Genomic DNA, 17,522 nt, shown 5'->3' with positions numbered 1-17,522 from the left:
GAAGGCGATGTGGGCCGCCTGTGACGTCAGCGCAGCGGTGAAGGCCGAGCCCGGAGGCATGGCTCGGGTCGGCGCGGCGCGGCGGCTGGCGAGGGCTGGAGAGTGAGGTGGGGTGGGAGCACGAACCATCGCGCGGCTGAGCGAGTGTAGTTAACTTTCGTGTCTCAAGGCGCCAATTATTCTAACGAAACAATTGTGCTAAAGCAGTTGTTAAAATGTCCTATCCCCAAGACAGCGCCTATCATCATACTTGCCATGCACATTACGACACACTTAAACGTGGCATTGGGACAGCCGATAGAATTTATATCACACGTGCATCGAGTTGCGGAGCTACATTGTTTTTAACCGATAAGTATTAAGGCATGTTTAAGGCCTTGATTGAGCTCATTGGTATCTATTATTTCGCACAGCAATCGTCCAGAGACGTGTGAACTGGGGTTTTTGGATAGCGCGGCGTCCCAACTTTAAGCAACTCTTACTGTTCCTCTAATGTGTGGTCGCAGCCACCAATAGCAAACCGTTCCATCTAGGAACAAATAAGCCGCGCACCCGGGACGGTTCGAACCGGGTTTCTCCAACCGGTCACCCTACGACGCTAGCGTGTATCCACTGAGCTGCCGAAACCAGCGACCACCCGCCGCGGTCAAACGCGATCAAATGTCACAATACTGTCATTGGCGGTCAGCGGGTGAATGTCATTTTGTTTTGTGCAGACGAGGACCATTCTCGGTAGCTCAGTGGATGAACGCTCGTGTCGTGAATTGGCCGGTGGGAGAAGCCCGGTTCGAGCCCCATTGAGTGGCCGAGTTGTGCAAGTTGAAACGGTTTGCTATTGGGGGCTGCGACTACATATTAGAGCAACAGTAATAATCGCTTTAAATTGGGGCGTTGGCTGCGGCACTACTCATAACCCCCAGTTCCCACGTTTCTGGACGATTGCCGTGCGAAACAATAGACACCAATCTGCTCAATCAAGGCCTTAATACTAATATGTTATACAAAATATAGCACCGCACCTCGATGCACGAGTGACATAAGTTCTATCGGCTGTCCCATTGCCACGCTTAAGTGTGTCGTAATGTGCATTGCAAGTATGATGATAGGCGCTGTCTTGGGGATAGGACATTTTAACAACTGCTTTAGCACAATTGTTAGGTAGAATAATTGGCGCCTTGAGACGCGAAAGTTAACTACACTCGCTCAGCCGCGCGATGTTCGTGCTCCCACCCCACCTCACTCCCCAGCCCTCGCCAGCCGCCGCGCCGCGCCGACCCGAGCCATGCCTCCGGGCTCGGCCCTCACCGCTGCGCGGACGTCACAGGCGGCCCACATCACCTTCCAGCCACCGACCCAGACCGGTGTCATACGGGTGGGTAGGCTGTGCCGCTTGACAAGTAAGTGAAGCGGCACAGTCTACCGGTACCAGGCGGCTGCTGCCAATGCTGAGCCATAGGAACCCGGTGGATAAAGAGTTGTAGAACATCAATCTGCCCCCGAGTGTACCGATAAGTAAAGATAATTTTGATGTGAGCTTGACTAAAAACAGCCTTGAAGTGATCCGACAGATAAGAGCACGCCTCTGCTGGTCTGAGTGTGGGCGCGGGTGGCGGTCGTACCCAGTCCGGCGGCGCGAAGTTGACGGCCTCGGCGAAGTTGAACCCCTGGTTGAAGCCGGTGTGGTAGGCGCGCGGCAGGGTGACGACAAACTCGCCGGCGTGCTGGTCCGTGCGGAAGATCGGCACACCTGCGCACACCGCCGCCGGTCAGCATCAGCGGCCGACAGCCCTCCCCTCGCTACATCAAAGACATCCACTGGCTGCACAATGCACGTCACACTGGCCACACCAACGCTGGCTGGCCTGCGCCTAACGCTAAGTTTCACAGCGCGTGGGCCGGCCGGCCGTCGCCACTCACCAGCCGCCATCAGCACGTTGGGGTTCATGGTGGTCACCAGCTGGTGCAGCAGGTCCGGCTGCGCCTTAAACAGCTCCGGCGCCGCCGACTTCATGGCCTCCTCGAACTGCTGCGCGCGCAGGCCGGACACGCCGTACCACGTCTTGGGCTCGCCCCTGCGCCACAGGCCAGACGGTCACTGGTGGCCGGTACACACACAGCCGGTACACACAGCCGGTACACACAGCCGGTACACAGGCACACACGTGGTTTGACGCATCGGCCGGAGTTCACAAAGCCCTCTATCCGGCGACACGGCACGGTGACAAACAGTGTACAGTTAGGCTGACCCGCGCAACTCTCAAGTCATACGGCACAGTCTACCAGTACCAGGCAGCTGCAGCCAGTGCCGAGGCCCGGGCTAACGGCGAATAAAGAGTCCCTTTCGATTAACCTGAGGCTCGTAAGCCGAATATCAAGATAGCCTGTAACCGACCACCCCATTGAGAATGGCACGTACCAGTGCAGGTAGTTGATGGAGTAGCTCCAGTGGTCCTCGTTGTGCCAGCAGAAGGTGGAGAAGCACATGCCGACGTACATCCAGGGCACCTTCATGCCGGAGATGTTGGCCTTGATGTGCGCCAGAATCGAGTCGTCCAGCACGGCGATGTTGTTCAGGTTCCAGCCGGAGCGGACATACTCCTGTGCGCGCCATCAGGTCCAGTCAGTGACACCGCAGTCGACATACCATCAGGTCCAGTCAGTGACACCGCAGCCGACATACCATCAGGTCCAGTCAGTGACACCGCAGCCGACATACCATCAGGTCCAGTCAGTGACACCGCAGCCGACATACCATCAGGTCCAGTCAGTGACACCGCAGCCGACATACCATCAGGTCCAGTCAGTGACACCGCAGCCGACATACCATCAGGTCCAGTCAGTGACACCGCAGCCGACATACCATCAGGTCCAGTCAGTGACACCGCAGCCGACATACCATCAGGTCCAGTCAGTGACACCGTAGCCGACATACCATCAGGTCCAGTCAGTGACACCGCAGCCGACATACCATCAGGTCCAGTCAGTGACACCGTAGCCGACATACCATCAGGTCCAGTCAGTGACACCGCAGCCGACATACCATCAGGTCCAGTCAGTGACACCGCAGCCGACATACCATCAGGTCCAGTCAGTGACACCGCAGCCGACATACCATCAGGTCCAGTCAGTGACACCGCAGCCGACATACCATCAGGTCCAGTCAGTGACACCGCAGCCGACATACCATCAGGTCCAGTCAGTGACACCGTAGCCGACATACCATCAGGTCCAGTCAGTGACACCGCAGCCGACATACCATCAGGTCCAGTCAGTGACACCGCAGCCGACATACCATCAGGTCCAGTCAGTGACACCGCAGCCGACATACCATCAGGTCCAGTCAGTGACACCGCAGCCGACATACCATCAGGTCCAGTCAGTGACACCGCAGCCGACATACCATCAGGTCCAGTCAGTGACACCGCAGCCGACATACCATCAGGTCCAGTCAGTGACACCGCAGCCGACATACCATCAGGTCCAGTCAGTGACACCGCAGCCGACATACCATCAGGTCCAGTCAGTGACACCGTAGCCGACATACCATCAGGTCCAGTCAGTGACACCGCAGCCGACATACCATCAGGTCCAGTCAGTGACACCGCAGCCGACATACCATCAGGTCCAGTCAGTGACACCGCAGCCGACATACCATCAGGTCCAGTCAGTGACACCGCAGCCGACATACCATCAGGTCCAGTCAGTGACACCGCAGCCGACATACCATCAGGTCCAGTCAGTGACACCGCAGCCGACATACCATCAGGTCCAGTCAGTGACACCGCAGCCGACATACCATCAGGTCCAGTCAGTGACACCGCAGCCGACATACCATCAGGTCCAGTCAGTGACACCGCAGCCGACATACCATCAGGTCCAGTCAGTGACACCGCAGCCGACATACCATCAGGTCCAGTCAGTGACACCGCAGCCGACATACCATCAGGTCCAGTCAGTGACACCGCAGCCGACATACCATCAGGTCCAGTCAGTGACACCGCAGCCGACATACCATCAGGTCCAGTCAGTGACACCGCAGCCGACATACCATCAGGTCCAGTCAGTGACACCGCAGCCGACATACCATCAGGTCCAGTCAGTGACACCGCAGCCGACATACCATCAGGTCCAGTCAGTGACACCGCAGTCGACATACCATCAGGTCCAGTCAGTGACACCGCAGCCGACATACCATCAGGTCCAGTCAGTGACACCGCAGCCGACATACCATCAGGTCCAGTCAGTGACACCGCAGCCGACATACCATCAGGTCCAGTCAGTGACACCGCAGCCGACATACCATCAGGTCCAGTCAGTGACACCGCAGCCGACATACCATCAGGTCCAGTCAGTGACACCGCAGCCGACATACCATCAGGTCCAGTCAGTGACACCGCAGCCGACATACCATCAGGTCCAGTCAGTGACACCGCAGCCGACATACCATCAGGTCCAGTCAGTGACACCGCAGCCGACATACCATCAGGTCCAGTCAGTGACACCGCAGCCGACATACCATCAGGTCCAGTCAGTGACACCGCAGCCGACATACCATCAGGTCCAGTCAGTGACACCGCAGCCGACATACCATCAGGTCCAGTCAGTGACACCGTAGCCGACATACCATCAGGTCCAGTCAGTGACACCGCAGCCGACATACCATCAGGTCCAGTCAGTGACACCGCAGCCGACATACCATCAGGTCCAGTCAGTGACACCGCAGCCGACATACCATCAGGTCCAGTCAGTGACACCGCAGCCGACATACCATCAGGTCCAGTCAGTGACACCGCAGCCGACATACCATCAGGTCCAGTCAGTGACACCGCAGCCGACATACCATCAGGTCCAGTCAGTGACACCGCAGCCGACATACCATCAGGTCCAGTCAGTGACACCGCAGCCGACATACCATCAGGTCCAGTCAGTGACACCGCAGCCGACATACCATCAGGTCCAGTCAGTGACACCGCAGTCGACATACCATCAGGTCCAGTCAGTGACACCGCAGCCGACATACCATCAGGTCCAGTCAGTGACACCGCAGCCGACATACCATCAGGTCCAGTCAGTGACACCGCAGCCGACATACCATCAGGTTCAGTCAGTGACACCGCAGCCGACATACCATCAGGTTCAGTCAGTGACACCGCAGCCGACATACCATCAGGTCCAGTCAGTGACACCGCAGCCGACATACCATCAGGTCCAGTCAGTGACACCGCAGCCGACATACCATCAGGTCCAGTCAGTGACACCGCAGCCGACATACCATCAGGTCCAGTCAGTGACACCGCAGCCGACATACCATCAGGTTCAGTCAGTGACACTGCAGCCGACATACCATCAGGTCCAGTCAGTGACACCGCAGCCGACATACCATCAGGTTCAGTCAGTGACACCGCAGCCGACATACCATCAGGTTCAGTCAGTGACACCGCAGCCGACATACCATCAGGTCCAGTCAGTGACACCGCAGCCGACATACCATCAGGTTCAGTCAGTGACACCGCAGCCGACATACCATCAGGTCCAGTCAGTGACACCGCAGTCGACATACCATCAGATCCGTCAGATGTTTATCATTGACCGTTAAAGCGGGTTTGAAATGCATAGTTAGTAGGTAACTCCTGCATCATTGCATGTTAAAATGCTGCGCGTGGCGGGGGCATTTTTGCACACACATTTAAGATTTTCGAGATTATCGAGAAGAAAAAACGGTGGGGCTAAGCAACGCACTGACTTAACCTTTGTTGAGAAACATTCAGTGATTGTTAACAGTGATAAGATGCATTGAGTGTGCATCTTGGGTTTAGATAAGTAACTAAGGTCAGGTCAATATTTAGGTTTCTCCATTACCTCGCACCAATAGGTAGGCCCGATTAGAGGAATGGGCATTGGACATGTGGTGCTTCCGTTAAATCGGCTACTGGGCCTCGTAGTGACAAGCCATGAGCGACGTTCAAGGGTCTCTCAAAATCACGAAAAAGTGGCTCCCTCATTTTCAAGTCAGATAAAATTTAGATCATGGCGTGACTTGATGGTCTTGCTTTAAATGGCTTCTGTCTGAAATAGTTATTCATGACAAGTAAAGACAATAGGTATACATCAGATACAAGACATGCTAAGTAGTTTTTCAGAATTCGGCGAAGAGCAGTGTGCGCAAAACGACCCTCCCCCGCTACGAAGCAGATTTTAGGTTAACAATGTGAAATGAAACCGCGCCTCTTTTGGACGAGTGTATGTAATCTTAACTAAACCCTCTTAACCCTCGCCCGTATGTGTGTTCTACCCAAGGCTGCAGAGTCGGAGTCGGAGTCGGAGTCGCCAAAATCTTACCGACTCCGACTCCGGAGTCAGAGTTAACGCTGCATGGTTCAACGTCATGCACTGTACCTGTTTGATTGACGATATTGCGCTAGAAATTAGATTTTGTCGAAAAAAGCCATTTTGCTGTTTTGGACAAACCTTTTCAGCGAAAAAAGCAGAAGACGGGAAATGCCCCAGAACCTGCTTTTTAAACCTGCATGTTATTTTTAACGCATAGTTGCAACGCAATGCCTTGGAACGCACAAGGGCAAAATGTGGCAGAATGTGGGCCCGAGGACACGGTTCCTGGAAATTTGCTGACGGGTCCAACCGGGTCTTACCTAACATAAACCATACATCTTGCACACTACGCCTGGTTACAAAATATGAAGTGAATGGAAAGAAAACATTTGCTCATGTATGTTCCTTTCCACACTGTAACTCAAAAGCATTTCCAGTGGAAAAAGACTCTTTTACATAATGCAACTAATGTTCTACAAATGATTAGTATTAATTGACTTGGGGAGCGGGTCCTTTCAATAACGACGGTGACTAGGTTATAATTTTTGGCTGATATTATTAAAATGTGAACCAATTAGATCATATCGAAATGTTTCATTAAATCATGCTCTTATTAAGCATGAACCTTTCATACCTAAATACCTAATAAAATACCTTTTACCTAAATACCTAAAACAATACCTTTCATACCTAAAATACATGTAGGTATTTCGAGTACCTACATGTGAAGAAAATTAAATGCTATATATGATAACCCGCGCCCTGGTGGTGGGGGGGGGGGAGCTATTTTTGCCCCCCTCTCCCACCCCCCAGACTTTTCGATGTATCTCCAGAACCATTGCGCCGATCGTCACCAAACTTTCAGTACCCTCTCGGGCATCAATTTTACACATTGTGACCAAAAAATTTCAAAGGCTATGATATGTTGGCCGTAAATGACGTCAGAGTGACGTCAGTTCTGCCGTTTTCGACAAAAAAAAAAGGTTTCGCGGGAAGAGCTGTCAGGTTTTGAAGATAAAGAAAAGCATTTACGACATTAAAGGTGTAGAACCAGTATAACGCCTTTTGAGGCGACTAACGGAGCGAGCGAGAGGGTGGGCCTTGCACGTGCGAAATTGCGAGGGGGTACCTCCAACTGACTTGTGCACGGCACCCTACTAGCCGGTCTTTAGCGATGGGCCAAATTTGAGCACAATCGGCCCAGCCGTTCTCGAGATCTAGGAGCGGCACCATGCACGTGCGCACGTGCAAAATGGGTCCCAACTGACTTGTGCACGGCACCCTACTAACTGCTCCGTAACCGTGTACCAAATTCGAGCGCAATCGGTCCAGCCGTTATCGAGATCTGGAATCGACCCCTGCACGTGCGCACGTGCAGCAGCACCCCAACTCTGGCACATGGATATGCATTGCCTAGTGGGTGCCTACCTACATGCCAACTTTCAGCGCAATCGGCCCAGTAGTTACCGAGATATTGCAACTATTGCAAAAGTGACACCTCTTCGTTTTGCACGTGGCACGTGCATAAGGGGTCACCCACATGCATCGGGAATAGTCCAATTTTTGGTAGAAGGAATGAAGCTACCCTACAAAAATTACCGCATGCAAATCGGTCAAGTGGTTGCTGAGATATAGGCCTCGCAAAACCGTGACCACGGCCGGCAGGCCGGCCGGCCGCTCATACTAAAAAATTTCCGTTAAAGGTAGTGTGCCACCTTTGAAAGATTTCCCATTTTATTTTTCCTAGGATAAGAAGCTTCTGTTTTTACCTAATATCGCAAAAAAAATTAAAAATGGGCCTGGAATAGTGCCTTTTTCGCCTAAAAGTTTTTCGGTTTTTAGATATGTATAACAACTGTAGTGGGCTCACCTGCAAACAGGCGTCGGGCAACAATCGCGAATGCGGCGCACTTGTGACAATAAGCAAAGGTCATTACAGTGTTACGACCATACGACGTACGGGAATGAGTTATCAGCTGTCTAATCGTAGACAACACAATGTCGAGCCTTAAACTGTAAGCCCGTATTGGTATTGTTTCTTTTATTTGGCTTTCGAACATTATTTATGGTTTGAAATATGATTTTATGTAAAATAATTGATATGGAAAAGCCGTCTTATAAGTTATGAACCCATTTCACCACACGCAAGTGGCAGAAATGACAATGATCAGCTGACGCATTTTTCTTGGCCGAAGTCAGAGCGCGCGGCCCGACGCACCACGCGTATTTGGAAATTCCGACCTCGACGAGCATCAGAAGCCACCTAACAGGCGTGTTCGAAACCGCAGGAGATGATGATGAACGGGTTTATCGAAACTTGATTGGATGAGCATATCGGTAATAGCGATTTCAGTGTGTGCATTTATTGTTCATAGTGGTGTGAAATGTGGTTGGGGTACGACCGACAACCCGTCGGGGCGAATTTCGCACTGGGGTACTCAAAATTTGAAGAATTTAAGACGTTTCCATGAGTTTTGAAGGTATGGATAAGTTCTAAAAATCCGGTTCTCCTTATCTGGGCCATTAACTCCATACGGTCCAAGAAAGCTGGCACACTACCTTTAATCTAAGGAAAGACTACGCTCGCTTCGCTCGCTCCGTAATTACCAGTATAGCGCCTTATGGGGAGACTAACGGAGCGAGCGAGAGGGTGGGCCTTGCACGTGCGAAATTGCGAGGGGGTACCTCCAACTGACTTGTGCACGGCACCCTACTAACCGGTCTCTAGCGATGTGCCGAATTTGAGCACAATCAGCCCAGCCGTTCTCGAGATCTGGAAGCGGCACCCTGCACGTGCGCACGTGCAAAATGGGTCCCAACTGACTTGTGCACTGCACCCTACTAACTGCTCCGTAACCGTGTACCAAATTTGAGCACAATCGGCCCAGCCGTTCTCGAGATCTGGGAGCGGCACCATGCACGTGCGCACGTGCAAAATGGGTCCCAACTGACTTGTGCACGGCACCCTACTAACTGCTCCGTAACCGTGTACCAAATTCGAGCGCAATCGGTCCAGCCGTTATCGAGATCTGGAATCGACCCCTGCACGTGCGCACGTGCAGCAGCACCCCAACTCTGGCACATGGATATGCATTGCCTAGTGGGTGCCTACCTACATGCCAACTTTCAGCGCAATCGGCCCAGTAGTTACCGAGATATTGCAACTATTGCAAAAGTGACACCTCTTCGTTTTGCACGTGGCACGTGCATAAGGGGTCACCTACATGCATCGGGAATAGTCCAATACTTGGTAGAAGGAATGAAGCTACCCTACAAAAATTACCGCGTGTAAATCGGTCAAGTGGTTGCTGAGATATAAGCGTCGCAAAACCGTGACCACGGCCGGCCGGCCGGCCGGCCGCTCATACTCAGAAATTTCCGTTAATCTAAGGAAAGACTACGCTCGCTTCGCTCGCTCCGTAACCAGGGCTACAAAACTGCTATCTCGGAATTTTGAAGTTTTTGAATTTTGACCGCAAAAATCAAAACTATACTTTTTTAATATAATTGTCAAAAAAAATCCTAAAAGTTTTTTCGATTTTCAAAAAGACGAAATATATGTGATAGACCTTACCGACTTCTATTTACATACGAAATTTCAGATCGATACCTCTTTTTGGCAAAGTTATAGCGAAAAAAAAACTGTTCAAAATTGATGACGTCAAATTTTCAAACACAATTTTTAGCAATTATAGACGACGTTGCGACCTGACCCAAAAAATGACCGAGGTGTTTTCGTCCTTATTTTGGACGTTCTTTCGATTGCCGCTTACCGCGTGTCGCTACATGGCCCAGGAGCCGAGTTAGAAGGGGGGGGGGGGTGTTCAGACACCCCCCCCCGGCCCGGCGCGGAATCTCAGAGCACCAGCCCGGCGCGGGTTAACTGCTCAGCACTTTAAAGACAGGCCAGGTCAGATCTATACTAGGTGAATATGGAAGTCAGTTGAGTGGGACAGGACGCGTTCGGCCTAAAGGGACAGTATCAACACTTTGATGAAATTTGACATTGCATAGGCCCCACCTTTCTGGTCCGGGAACTGAAGACCGATCCTCGAAGCTCCACACCGTTATCCCGCTATCGCCGCTCAAAGTACGAAAGGTGTACTACACTTTGAATCGTGCTTCACTATCTTTACTCTTTAAATGTTTGCGCCGTTTTGAATTGACCGCCAGTAATAAAACTTTTACCCTGGTCATTTCCTCAAATTTTATAAAGCCAAAACGTTTTTCGCACTTATTCATCACCGTTAAATTCATTAAATAGTCGTAGGCAATTTCCGCTGTTTCCTTCGGATTCTAGCGGCTCAACAAAGGAATTCCTTCAGCTTGAAGGAATTCCTTCAGCTTGTCACGTGATATCTTCTGGGCAATACCTAATGCTGCCTTTCCCTAACGACAACTCAATCAGAAGAGCGGCCGCGTAAGCGTAGCGTCAATAATGTACTATCTGCGCCAGTTCTGTAGTAATTTCGCAGGCTTCCAAAGTGGCGGCCATGCTTGTAGTGGTGGTTAGCTCATGAAAATGACTCGCTGATGAAAAAATATTTTTCACCGAGTTCGGTCCTCAAACTATGTTTTTCTGATTCAGAAAAATAAGAAATGCTAGTAAAAAAAGCTCCATACATTGATTTTTTCGATGATACTGTCCCTTTAAAGGAAGACTGCCACCTTCAAAAAGTTTTCTCAGATCGGCCTATGATTTATTCCCTGGACAAAACAAAATTTTAGAATTCACCTGACAAAGTATCATCACGTGAATCGCGAAAAAAATTGTCGATTATCATACAATTATCAATCGGTTAATGTCTAGCGACAATGTTTACACATCACTAGACTTCAAGGTCATAAGATTATTACATTTTATTTGAAAAAGTAAGGTATTTTATGATTTACTAATATATGATTTCATAAGAAATTGGCCATGTTTAATTTATTTTGCATTTAAGTTCGTAAAACATTTAAAAATCATGGCTCATTTGGAATGGGTCTGGCCCATGTTAAACCCCATTTCCCACACTTTTTTGGAAAAAATGAACTACTGAATATATAGGTTTAACTTTTATTTTGACACTCCAAAATTCTTCTCTGATCTCGAAACAATCAAAGTTTTGACATATATTCACCAAAAGATAAGAAAATTCATGTTTCAAAGTTATCGATAAACAGTAGAGATGTCGGTTTTCTTGGACTAAAAAAATGGCATCAAACTGAACTTTGGTCTCCGATTTCTCGCAAACGGGTTCGAATTTCGGAAAACCGACTTCAGTCTGGGACATAGGTGGCTCAGCTCTAGTGAAAACCGTTTTGTGGAAAAAAGGTGGCAGTCTACCTTTAATGAAGGGCACGCTAAACTTTGGCATCCAAATTCTCCCGTTACCAGGAATTGCGCGATCGGACGGTAGGGGTCGGGGTCTACGCAACAAGCTCTGCTTAGCGTTGACTCCGGCTCTGTCAATCCGTACACATCCAAACATTTGAGCAGGATGATACAGGATGATCAAGAAAGAATGACATAAAGTTAGCCCCCACGAGAGGCGCATAATACATATATATGTATGTTCATGCATTAACAGCACACCGTTAGAAACAGAAATGTTGGACATTTACATAACACAAACGGAATTCAGTTGTGACACTTCGTTTGTATATAGGAGGTGCCCGAAGTGCCCACCCCTCTACGCGCAGCAGAGCCCGGCCCGGCGCCGGGTGTGCCGCGCCATGCGTCTCAGAGGTTGAAGACCATCGTGAGGGCGTAGTCCTCGACGACTAACGACAGCCTTCAGCTCATCAAGGGTCTCCACGAGGGACCAAGGGATCAAGGGAGGGGGGATCAAGGGAGTTCTCTCCACGATTTCTTGTGCTGCTTGGGGTCAAAAGCTCAAGTCCAGGCCGAAAAAAAAACTCCGGACTGCATGGTGATCAGGGATACTGGGCCCTTGCCGTGCCTTAACAAGTGCAGAGAGGTTAACTTCAAAAATCAACTCAACATCCACCTTCGCAAAGCTTCAGGAAACCTGGGAACGTCGTTCAGGAATGTGTCGACAATTCTCCGCAAGAAACTGAACTGGAAACCATATCGCCCGATCCTAACGACCGTCCTCTCCGTTGACAGCATGGTGTCGATGCTGGAAGCGCGCATCTTCTGGCTCAGTCAAGCCGAAGAATGGTTCGAACGGGTGATCTGGAGCGATGAGAAGTGGTTTGTGCTAAACAATCACACTACAGGAAGAATACAGTCTCCCGGTAGCCTAATAATCCGAGATCTCTTCGAGCACCTCCTGTAGACAAACGAAGTGTCACAACTGACTTCGTTTGCATAATATCAAATGTCCAACATTTCTCTTTCTAACGGTAACCGAAGGTTTGTTGTCAATAACCGCAGGTTGTTTGAAAAGACAAACACTATTCGTTAGAATTGTGTTTTTGTATTGAAAAACAACCGGAGCGGTCGTTCTCCGGGCTATGTTTTGCAAGTCTGGCCGCGAATCAGTACAACTTGACCGGTAACCGCAGGTTGTTTGAAAAGACAAACACTATTCGTTAGAATTGTGTTTTTGTAACCGCAGGTTGTTTGAAAAGACAAACACTATTCGTTAGAATTGTGTTTTTCTATTGAAAAACAACCGGAGCGGTCGTTGTCCGGGCTATGTTTTGCAAGTCTGGCCGCGAATTGGGGCAACTTGGGTGGGGCCTAGACGAAATGTACAATCTTCGTAAAAAGTTCAGTGTATGGGCTCCCGGAGGCGATCTACCTGATGGCATCGGTCGCTACTCGCTTAAAACCTCGTGGCACGTGGCACGTGCGTTTCAATTTTCGCCCATGTTAAGTCAACGGGGTTTTGGACACTTTGCGCGATCGCCAATGGCGGGAAAACGAGCCAAGAAGGAGGTGGTTTTCTTCCCAGCATTTTATGGCAAACACGTTCTGGTACACGCTAGTGTGCGCTGTATACCCCTCAGAATCTCGGAACGTGTCTTTGCACGAGGTCAAAGTTGGAATTTTGCTGTGTCCCATGTTAAGTCAATGGACGGCGATGTCGAGACTTTGTAGAGACATTTTCATTCGATCTTTGTACAAAATTTTAGAGATAGATTTCGCCCAAACTCATACATCTTGTAGAGGAAAGAGCATAGTACATGCCGCTATGCTTCGTTAAGCTGGCAAAACTCATTTTTTCTTATAAAGTTCATTTGAAAATAAAAATTTTTAACATGGAAAGTCAATGGGAGCGTCTTTGTTGCTTAATAACTTTTTACGTTGCAGATATACCAAAGTGAAAAGTTAATAAAATATACAACTTTCGATGCTTTTTCCAACAATGTATAGAACGTCACTGCACGATGTGCCGTTTTTAAGAAAAGCTGTAAAAAAGCAGGGCTCGACTGTGACTTGAACCCAACCGCATTAGAGTATACGAACAGGTGACGGGGATACCTCCCGTGTGCGGATGCGACGCTGATTATTGCTAAATATTAGCATTCGGCCGCCTTGGGGGGCGCCTTGCAAAGCTTCTATCTCCACAACTGCTTGACCAACTCACTCGCGGTCTTTTGTGTGGGACAGCTCCTCCCTTTCTGACACGTATTGTGCTATTCTCGATGTATTATTGAAAAACAACCGGAGCGGTCGTTCTCCGGGCTATGTTTTGCAATATTATTGAAAAACAACCGGAGCGGTCGTTCTCCGGGCTATGTTTTGCAAGTCTGGCCGCGAATCAGTACAACTTGACCGGGGCCTAAACGAATCGCTCAATCTTGGTAAAAAGTTCAGTGTATGGGCTCCCGCAGGCGATCTACCTGATGGCACCGGTCGCTACTCGCTAAGAAGTCTTTTGCGCGTGGCACGTGCGATTCCATTTTCCCCATGTTAAGTCAATGGGGTTTTGGACACTTTTTGCCCGATCGCCAATAGCGGGAAAACGAGCCAAGAAGGAGGTGGTTTTCTTCCCAGCATTTTATGGCAAACACGTTTGGGTACACGCTAGTGTGCGCTGTATACCCGCCAGAATCTCGTGGCACGTGGCACGTGCGATTCCATTTTCCCCATGTTAAGTGAACGGGGTTTTGGACACTTTTTGCGCGATCGCCAATGGCGGGAAAACGAGCCAAGGAAGAGGTGGTTTTCTTCCCAGCATTTTATGGCAAACACGTTTGGGTACACGCCAGTGTGCGCTGTATACCCCTCAGAATCTCGGAACGTGTCTTTGCACGAGATCAAAGTTGGAATTTTGCTGTGTCCCATGTTAAGTCAATGGACGGCGATGCCGAGACTTTGCAGAGACATTTTCATTCGTTCATTGTACACAATTTTAGAGATAGAATTTGCCCAAACTCTTATAGCTTGTACAGGAAAGAGCGTAGTACATGCTGGTATGCTTTGTTAAGCTGGCAGAAATCGTTTTTTCTAATAAAGTTCGTTGGAAAATGGAAATTTTTAACATGGAAAGTCAATGGGAGCGTCTTTATTCCTCTATAACTTTTATCTTTAGTAAGACATATAGGTGAAAAGTTAATATAATATACAACTTCTGATGCTCTTTCCACTGGTGCATAGAACGTCACTGCACGATGTGCCGTTTTTAAGAAAAGCTGTAAAAAATCAGGGCTCGACTGTGACTTGAACCCAACCACATTAGAGTATACGAACAGGTGAAGGGGACACCTCCCATGTGCGGACGCGACGCTGATTATTGCTAATTATTGGCAGTCGGCCGCCCTGGGGGCGCCTTTGCAAAGCTTATATCTCCACAATCGCTTGACCGATTCACTTGCGGTCTTTTGTGTGGGATAGCTTCTTCCTTTCTCACACGTAGTGTGCTACCCTCGATACGTATGGGTGACCCCTAATGCACGTGCCACGTGCAAAACGAAGAGGTGTCAGTTCGGTAACAAGTCTAATAACTCTGTAGTTAGTTTGCCGATTGCACTGATATTTGGCATGGATGTAGGCACCCGCCGTGCAATGCATTTCCATGTGTCACGGTTGGGGTGCCGCTGCACGTGCGCACGGGCAGGGTGACGCTTCCAGATCTCGAGAACGGCTGGGCCGATTGTGATCAAACTTGGCACACCGTTAGGGATCGGCGAGTAGGGTGCCGTGCACAAGTCAGATGGGGCCCAGTTTGCACGTGCGCACGTGCAGGCTGACGCTTCCATATCTCAAGAACGGCTGGACCGACTGTGCTCAAATTTGGCATACTACTAGAGACTGGTTAGTAGGGTGCCGTGCACAAGTCAGTAAGTATGTATTTTCATGTGCCGCGGTTGGGGTGCAGCTGCACGTGCGCACGTGTAGGGGTCGTTTCCCGATCTTGGAAACGGCTGGGCCGATTCAGATTAAATTTGGTACATCACTAGAAACCGGCGAATAGAGTGCCGTGCACAAGTCAATTGGGCCCAGGCTGCACGTGCGCACGTGCAGGGTGTCGCTTCCAGATCTAGAAAACGGCTGGGTCGATTGCGCTCAAATTTGGCACACCGCTATAGACCGGCGAATAGGGTGCCGTGCACGTCAGTCCGTAGCACACCGACTCCGGTCTGCACGTGCAAGGCTCATGTTCTCGTTTGGCGGCGGGCGTTTTTGCTGCGTTTCCAAAGGTGCTTGCTCAAACAACCTGCGGTCCCGCGATGCGGAGCCCAGCATCGCAGATGCTGGTAACCGCAGGTTGTTTGAAAAGACAAACACTATTCGTTAGAATTGTAACCGCAGGTTGTTTGAAAAGACAAACACTATTCGTTAGAATTGTGTTTTTCTATTGAAAAACAACCGGAGCGGTCGTTCTCCGGGCTATGTTTTGCAAGTCTGGCAGCGAATCGAGACATCTTGACGGGGGCCTAGACGAAATGTACAATCTTCGTAAAAAGTTCAGGGTATGGGCTCCCGGAGGCGATCTACCTGATGGCACTAACCGCAGGTTGTTTGAAAAGACAAACACTATTCGTTAGAATTGTGTTTTTCTATTGAAAAACAACCGGAGCGGTCGTTCTCCGGGCTATGTTTTGCAAGTCTGGCAGCGAATCGAGACATCTTGACGGGGGCCTAGACGAAATGTACAATCTTCGTAAAAAGTTCAGGGTATGGGCTCCCGGAGGCGATCTACCTGATGGCACCGGTCGCTACTCGCTAAGAAGTCTTTTGCGCGTGGCACGTGCGATTCCATTTTCCCCATGTTAAGTCAATGGGGTTTTGGACACTTTTTGCGCGATCGCCAATAGCGGGAAAACGAGCCAAGAAGGAGGTGGTTTTCTTCCCAGCATTTTATGGCAAACACGTTCCGGTACACGCCCGTGTGCGCCGCATACCCGCCAGAATCTCGTGGCACGTGGCACGTGCGATTCCATTTTCCCCATGTTAAGTCAACGGGGTTTTGGACATTTTTTGCGCGATCGCGAATGGCGGGAAAACGAGCCAAGGAAGAGGTGGTTTTCTTCCCAGCATTTTATGGCAAACACGTTCCGGTACACGCCAGTGTGCGCCGTATACCCGCCAGAATCTCGGAACACCTCTATGCACAAGGTCAAAGTTGGAATTTTGCTGTGTCCCATGTTAAGTCAATGGACGGCGATGCCGAGACTTTGCAGAGACATTTTCATTCGTTCATTGTACAAAATTTTCGAGATAGAATTTGCCCAAACTCTTATAGCTTGTACAGGAAAGAGCGTAGTACATGCTGGTATGCTTCGTTAAGCTGGCAGAAATCGTTTTTTTCTAATAAAGTTCGTTGGAAAATGAAAATTTTTAACATGGAAAGTCAATGGGAGCGTCTTTATTCCTCTGTAACTTTTATCTTTAGTAAGACATATAGGTGAAAAGTTAATATAATATACAACTTCTGATGCTCTTTCCACTGGTGCATAGAACGTCACTGCACGATGTGCCGTTTTTAAGAAAAGCTGTAAAAAATCAAGGCTCGACTGTGACTTGAACCCAACCACATTAGAGTATAGGAACAGGTGACGGGGATACCTCCCGTGTGCGGATGCGACACTGATTAATTGCTAAATATTAGCAGTCGGCCGTCGTGGGGGCGCCTTTGCAAAGCTTATATCTCCACAACTGTTTGACCGATTCACTCGCGGTCTTTTGTGTGGGACAGCTCCTCCCTTTCTTACACGTACTGTGCTATTCTCGCTGCGTATGGGTGACCCCTAATGCACGTGCCACGGGCAAAACGAAGAGGTGTCAGTTCGGT

At 49.6% G+C, this 17,522-nt stretch overlaps 1 protein-coding gene across 1 annotated transcript in view; it reads right to left on the bottom strand.

The window, feature by feature from the left end:
- LOC122381031 (lysine-specific demethylase 5A-like) overlaps nucleotides 1-17,522 on the bottom strand; it is a 203,143-nt gene that overhangs the window by 104,647 nt on the left and 80,974 nt on the right. The window contains exons 11-13 of the mRNA XM_043364719.1: nucleotides 2,417-2,598; nucleotides 1,918-2,072; nucleotides 1,620-1,747 (exon numbers count right to left, since the gene is read on the bottom strand). Of these exons, the coding sequence (XP_043220654.1) occupies nucleotides 1,620-1,747; nucleotides 1,918-2,072; nucleotides 2,417-2,598 (465 nt within the window). The remainder of the gene's footprint in view (nucleotides 1-1,619; nucleotides 1,748-1,917; nucleotides 2,073-2,416; nucleotides 2,599-17,522) is intronic.

Source organism: Amphibalanus amphitrite, unplaced genomic scaffold (genome assembly GCF_019059575.1).
Source record: "Amphibalanus amphitrite isolate SeventyFive unplaced genomic scaffold, NRLGWU_Aamphi_draft 000112F_arrow, whole genome shotgun sequence".
In the NCBI taxonomy this organism is placed as follows: Eukaryota; Metazoa; Arthropoda; class Thecostraca; order Balanomorpha; family Balanidae; genus Amphibalanus; species Amphibalanus amphitrite.
This window is presented reverse-complemented; position numbering and strand designations above follow the sequence as displayed.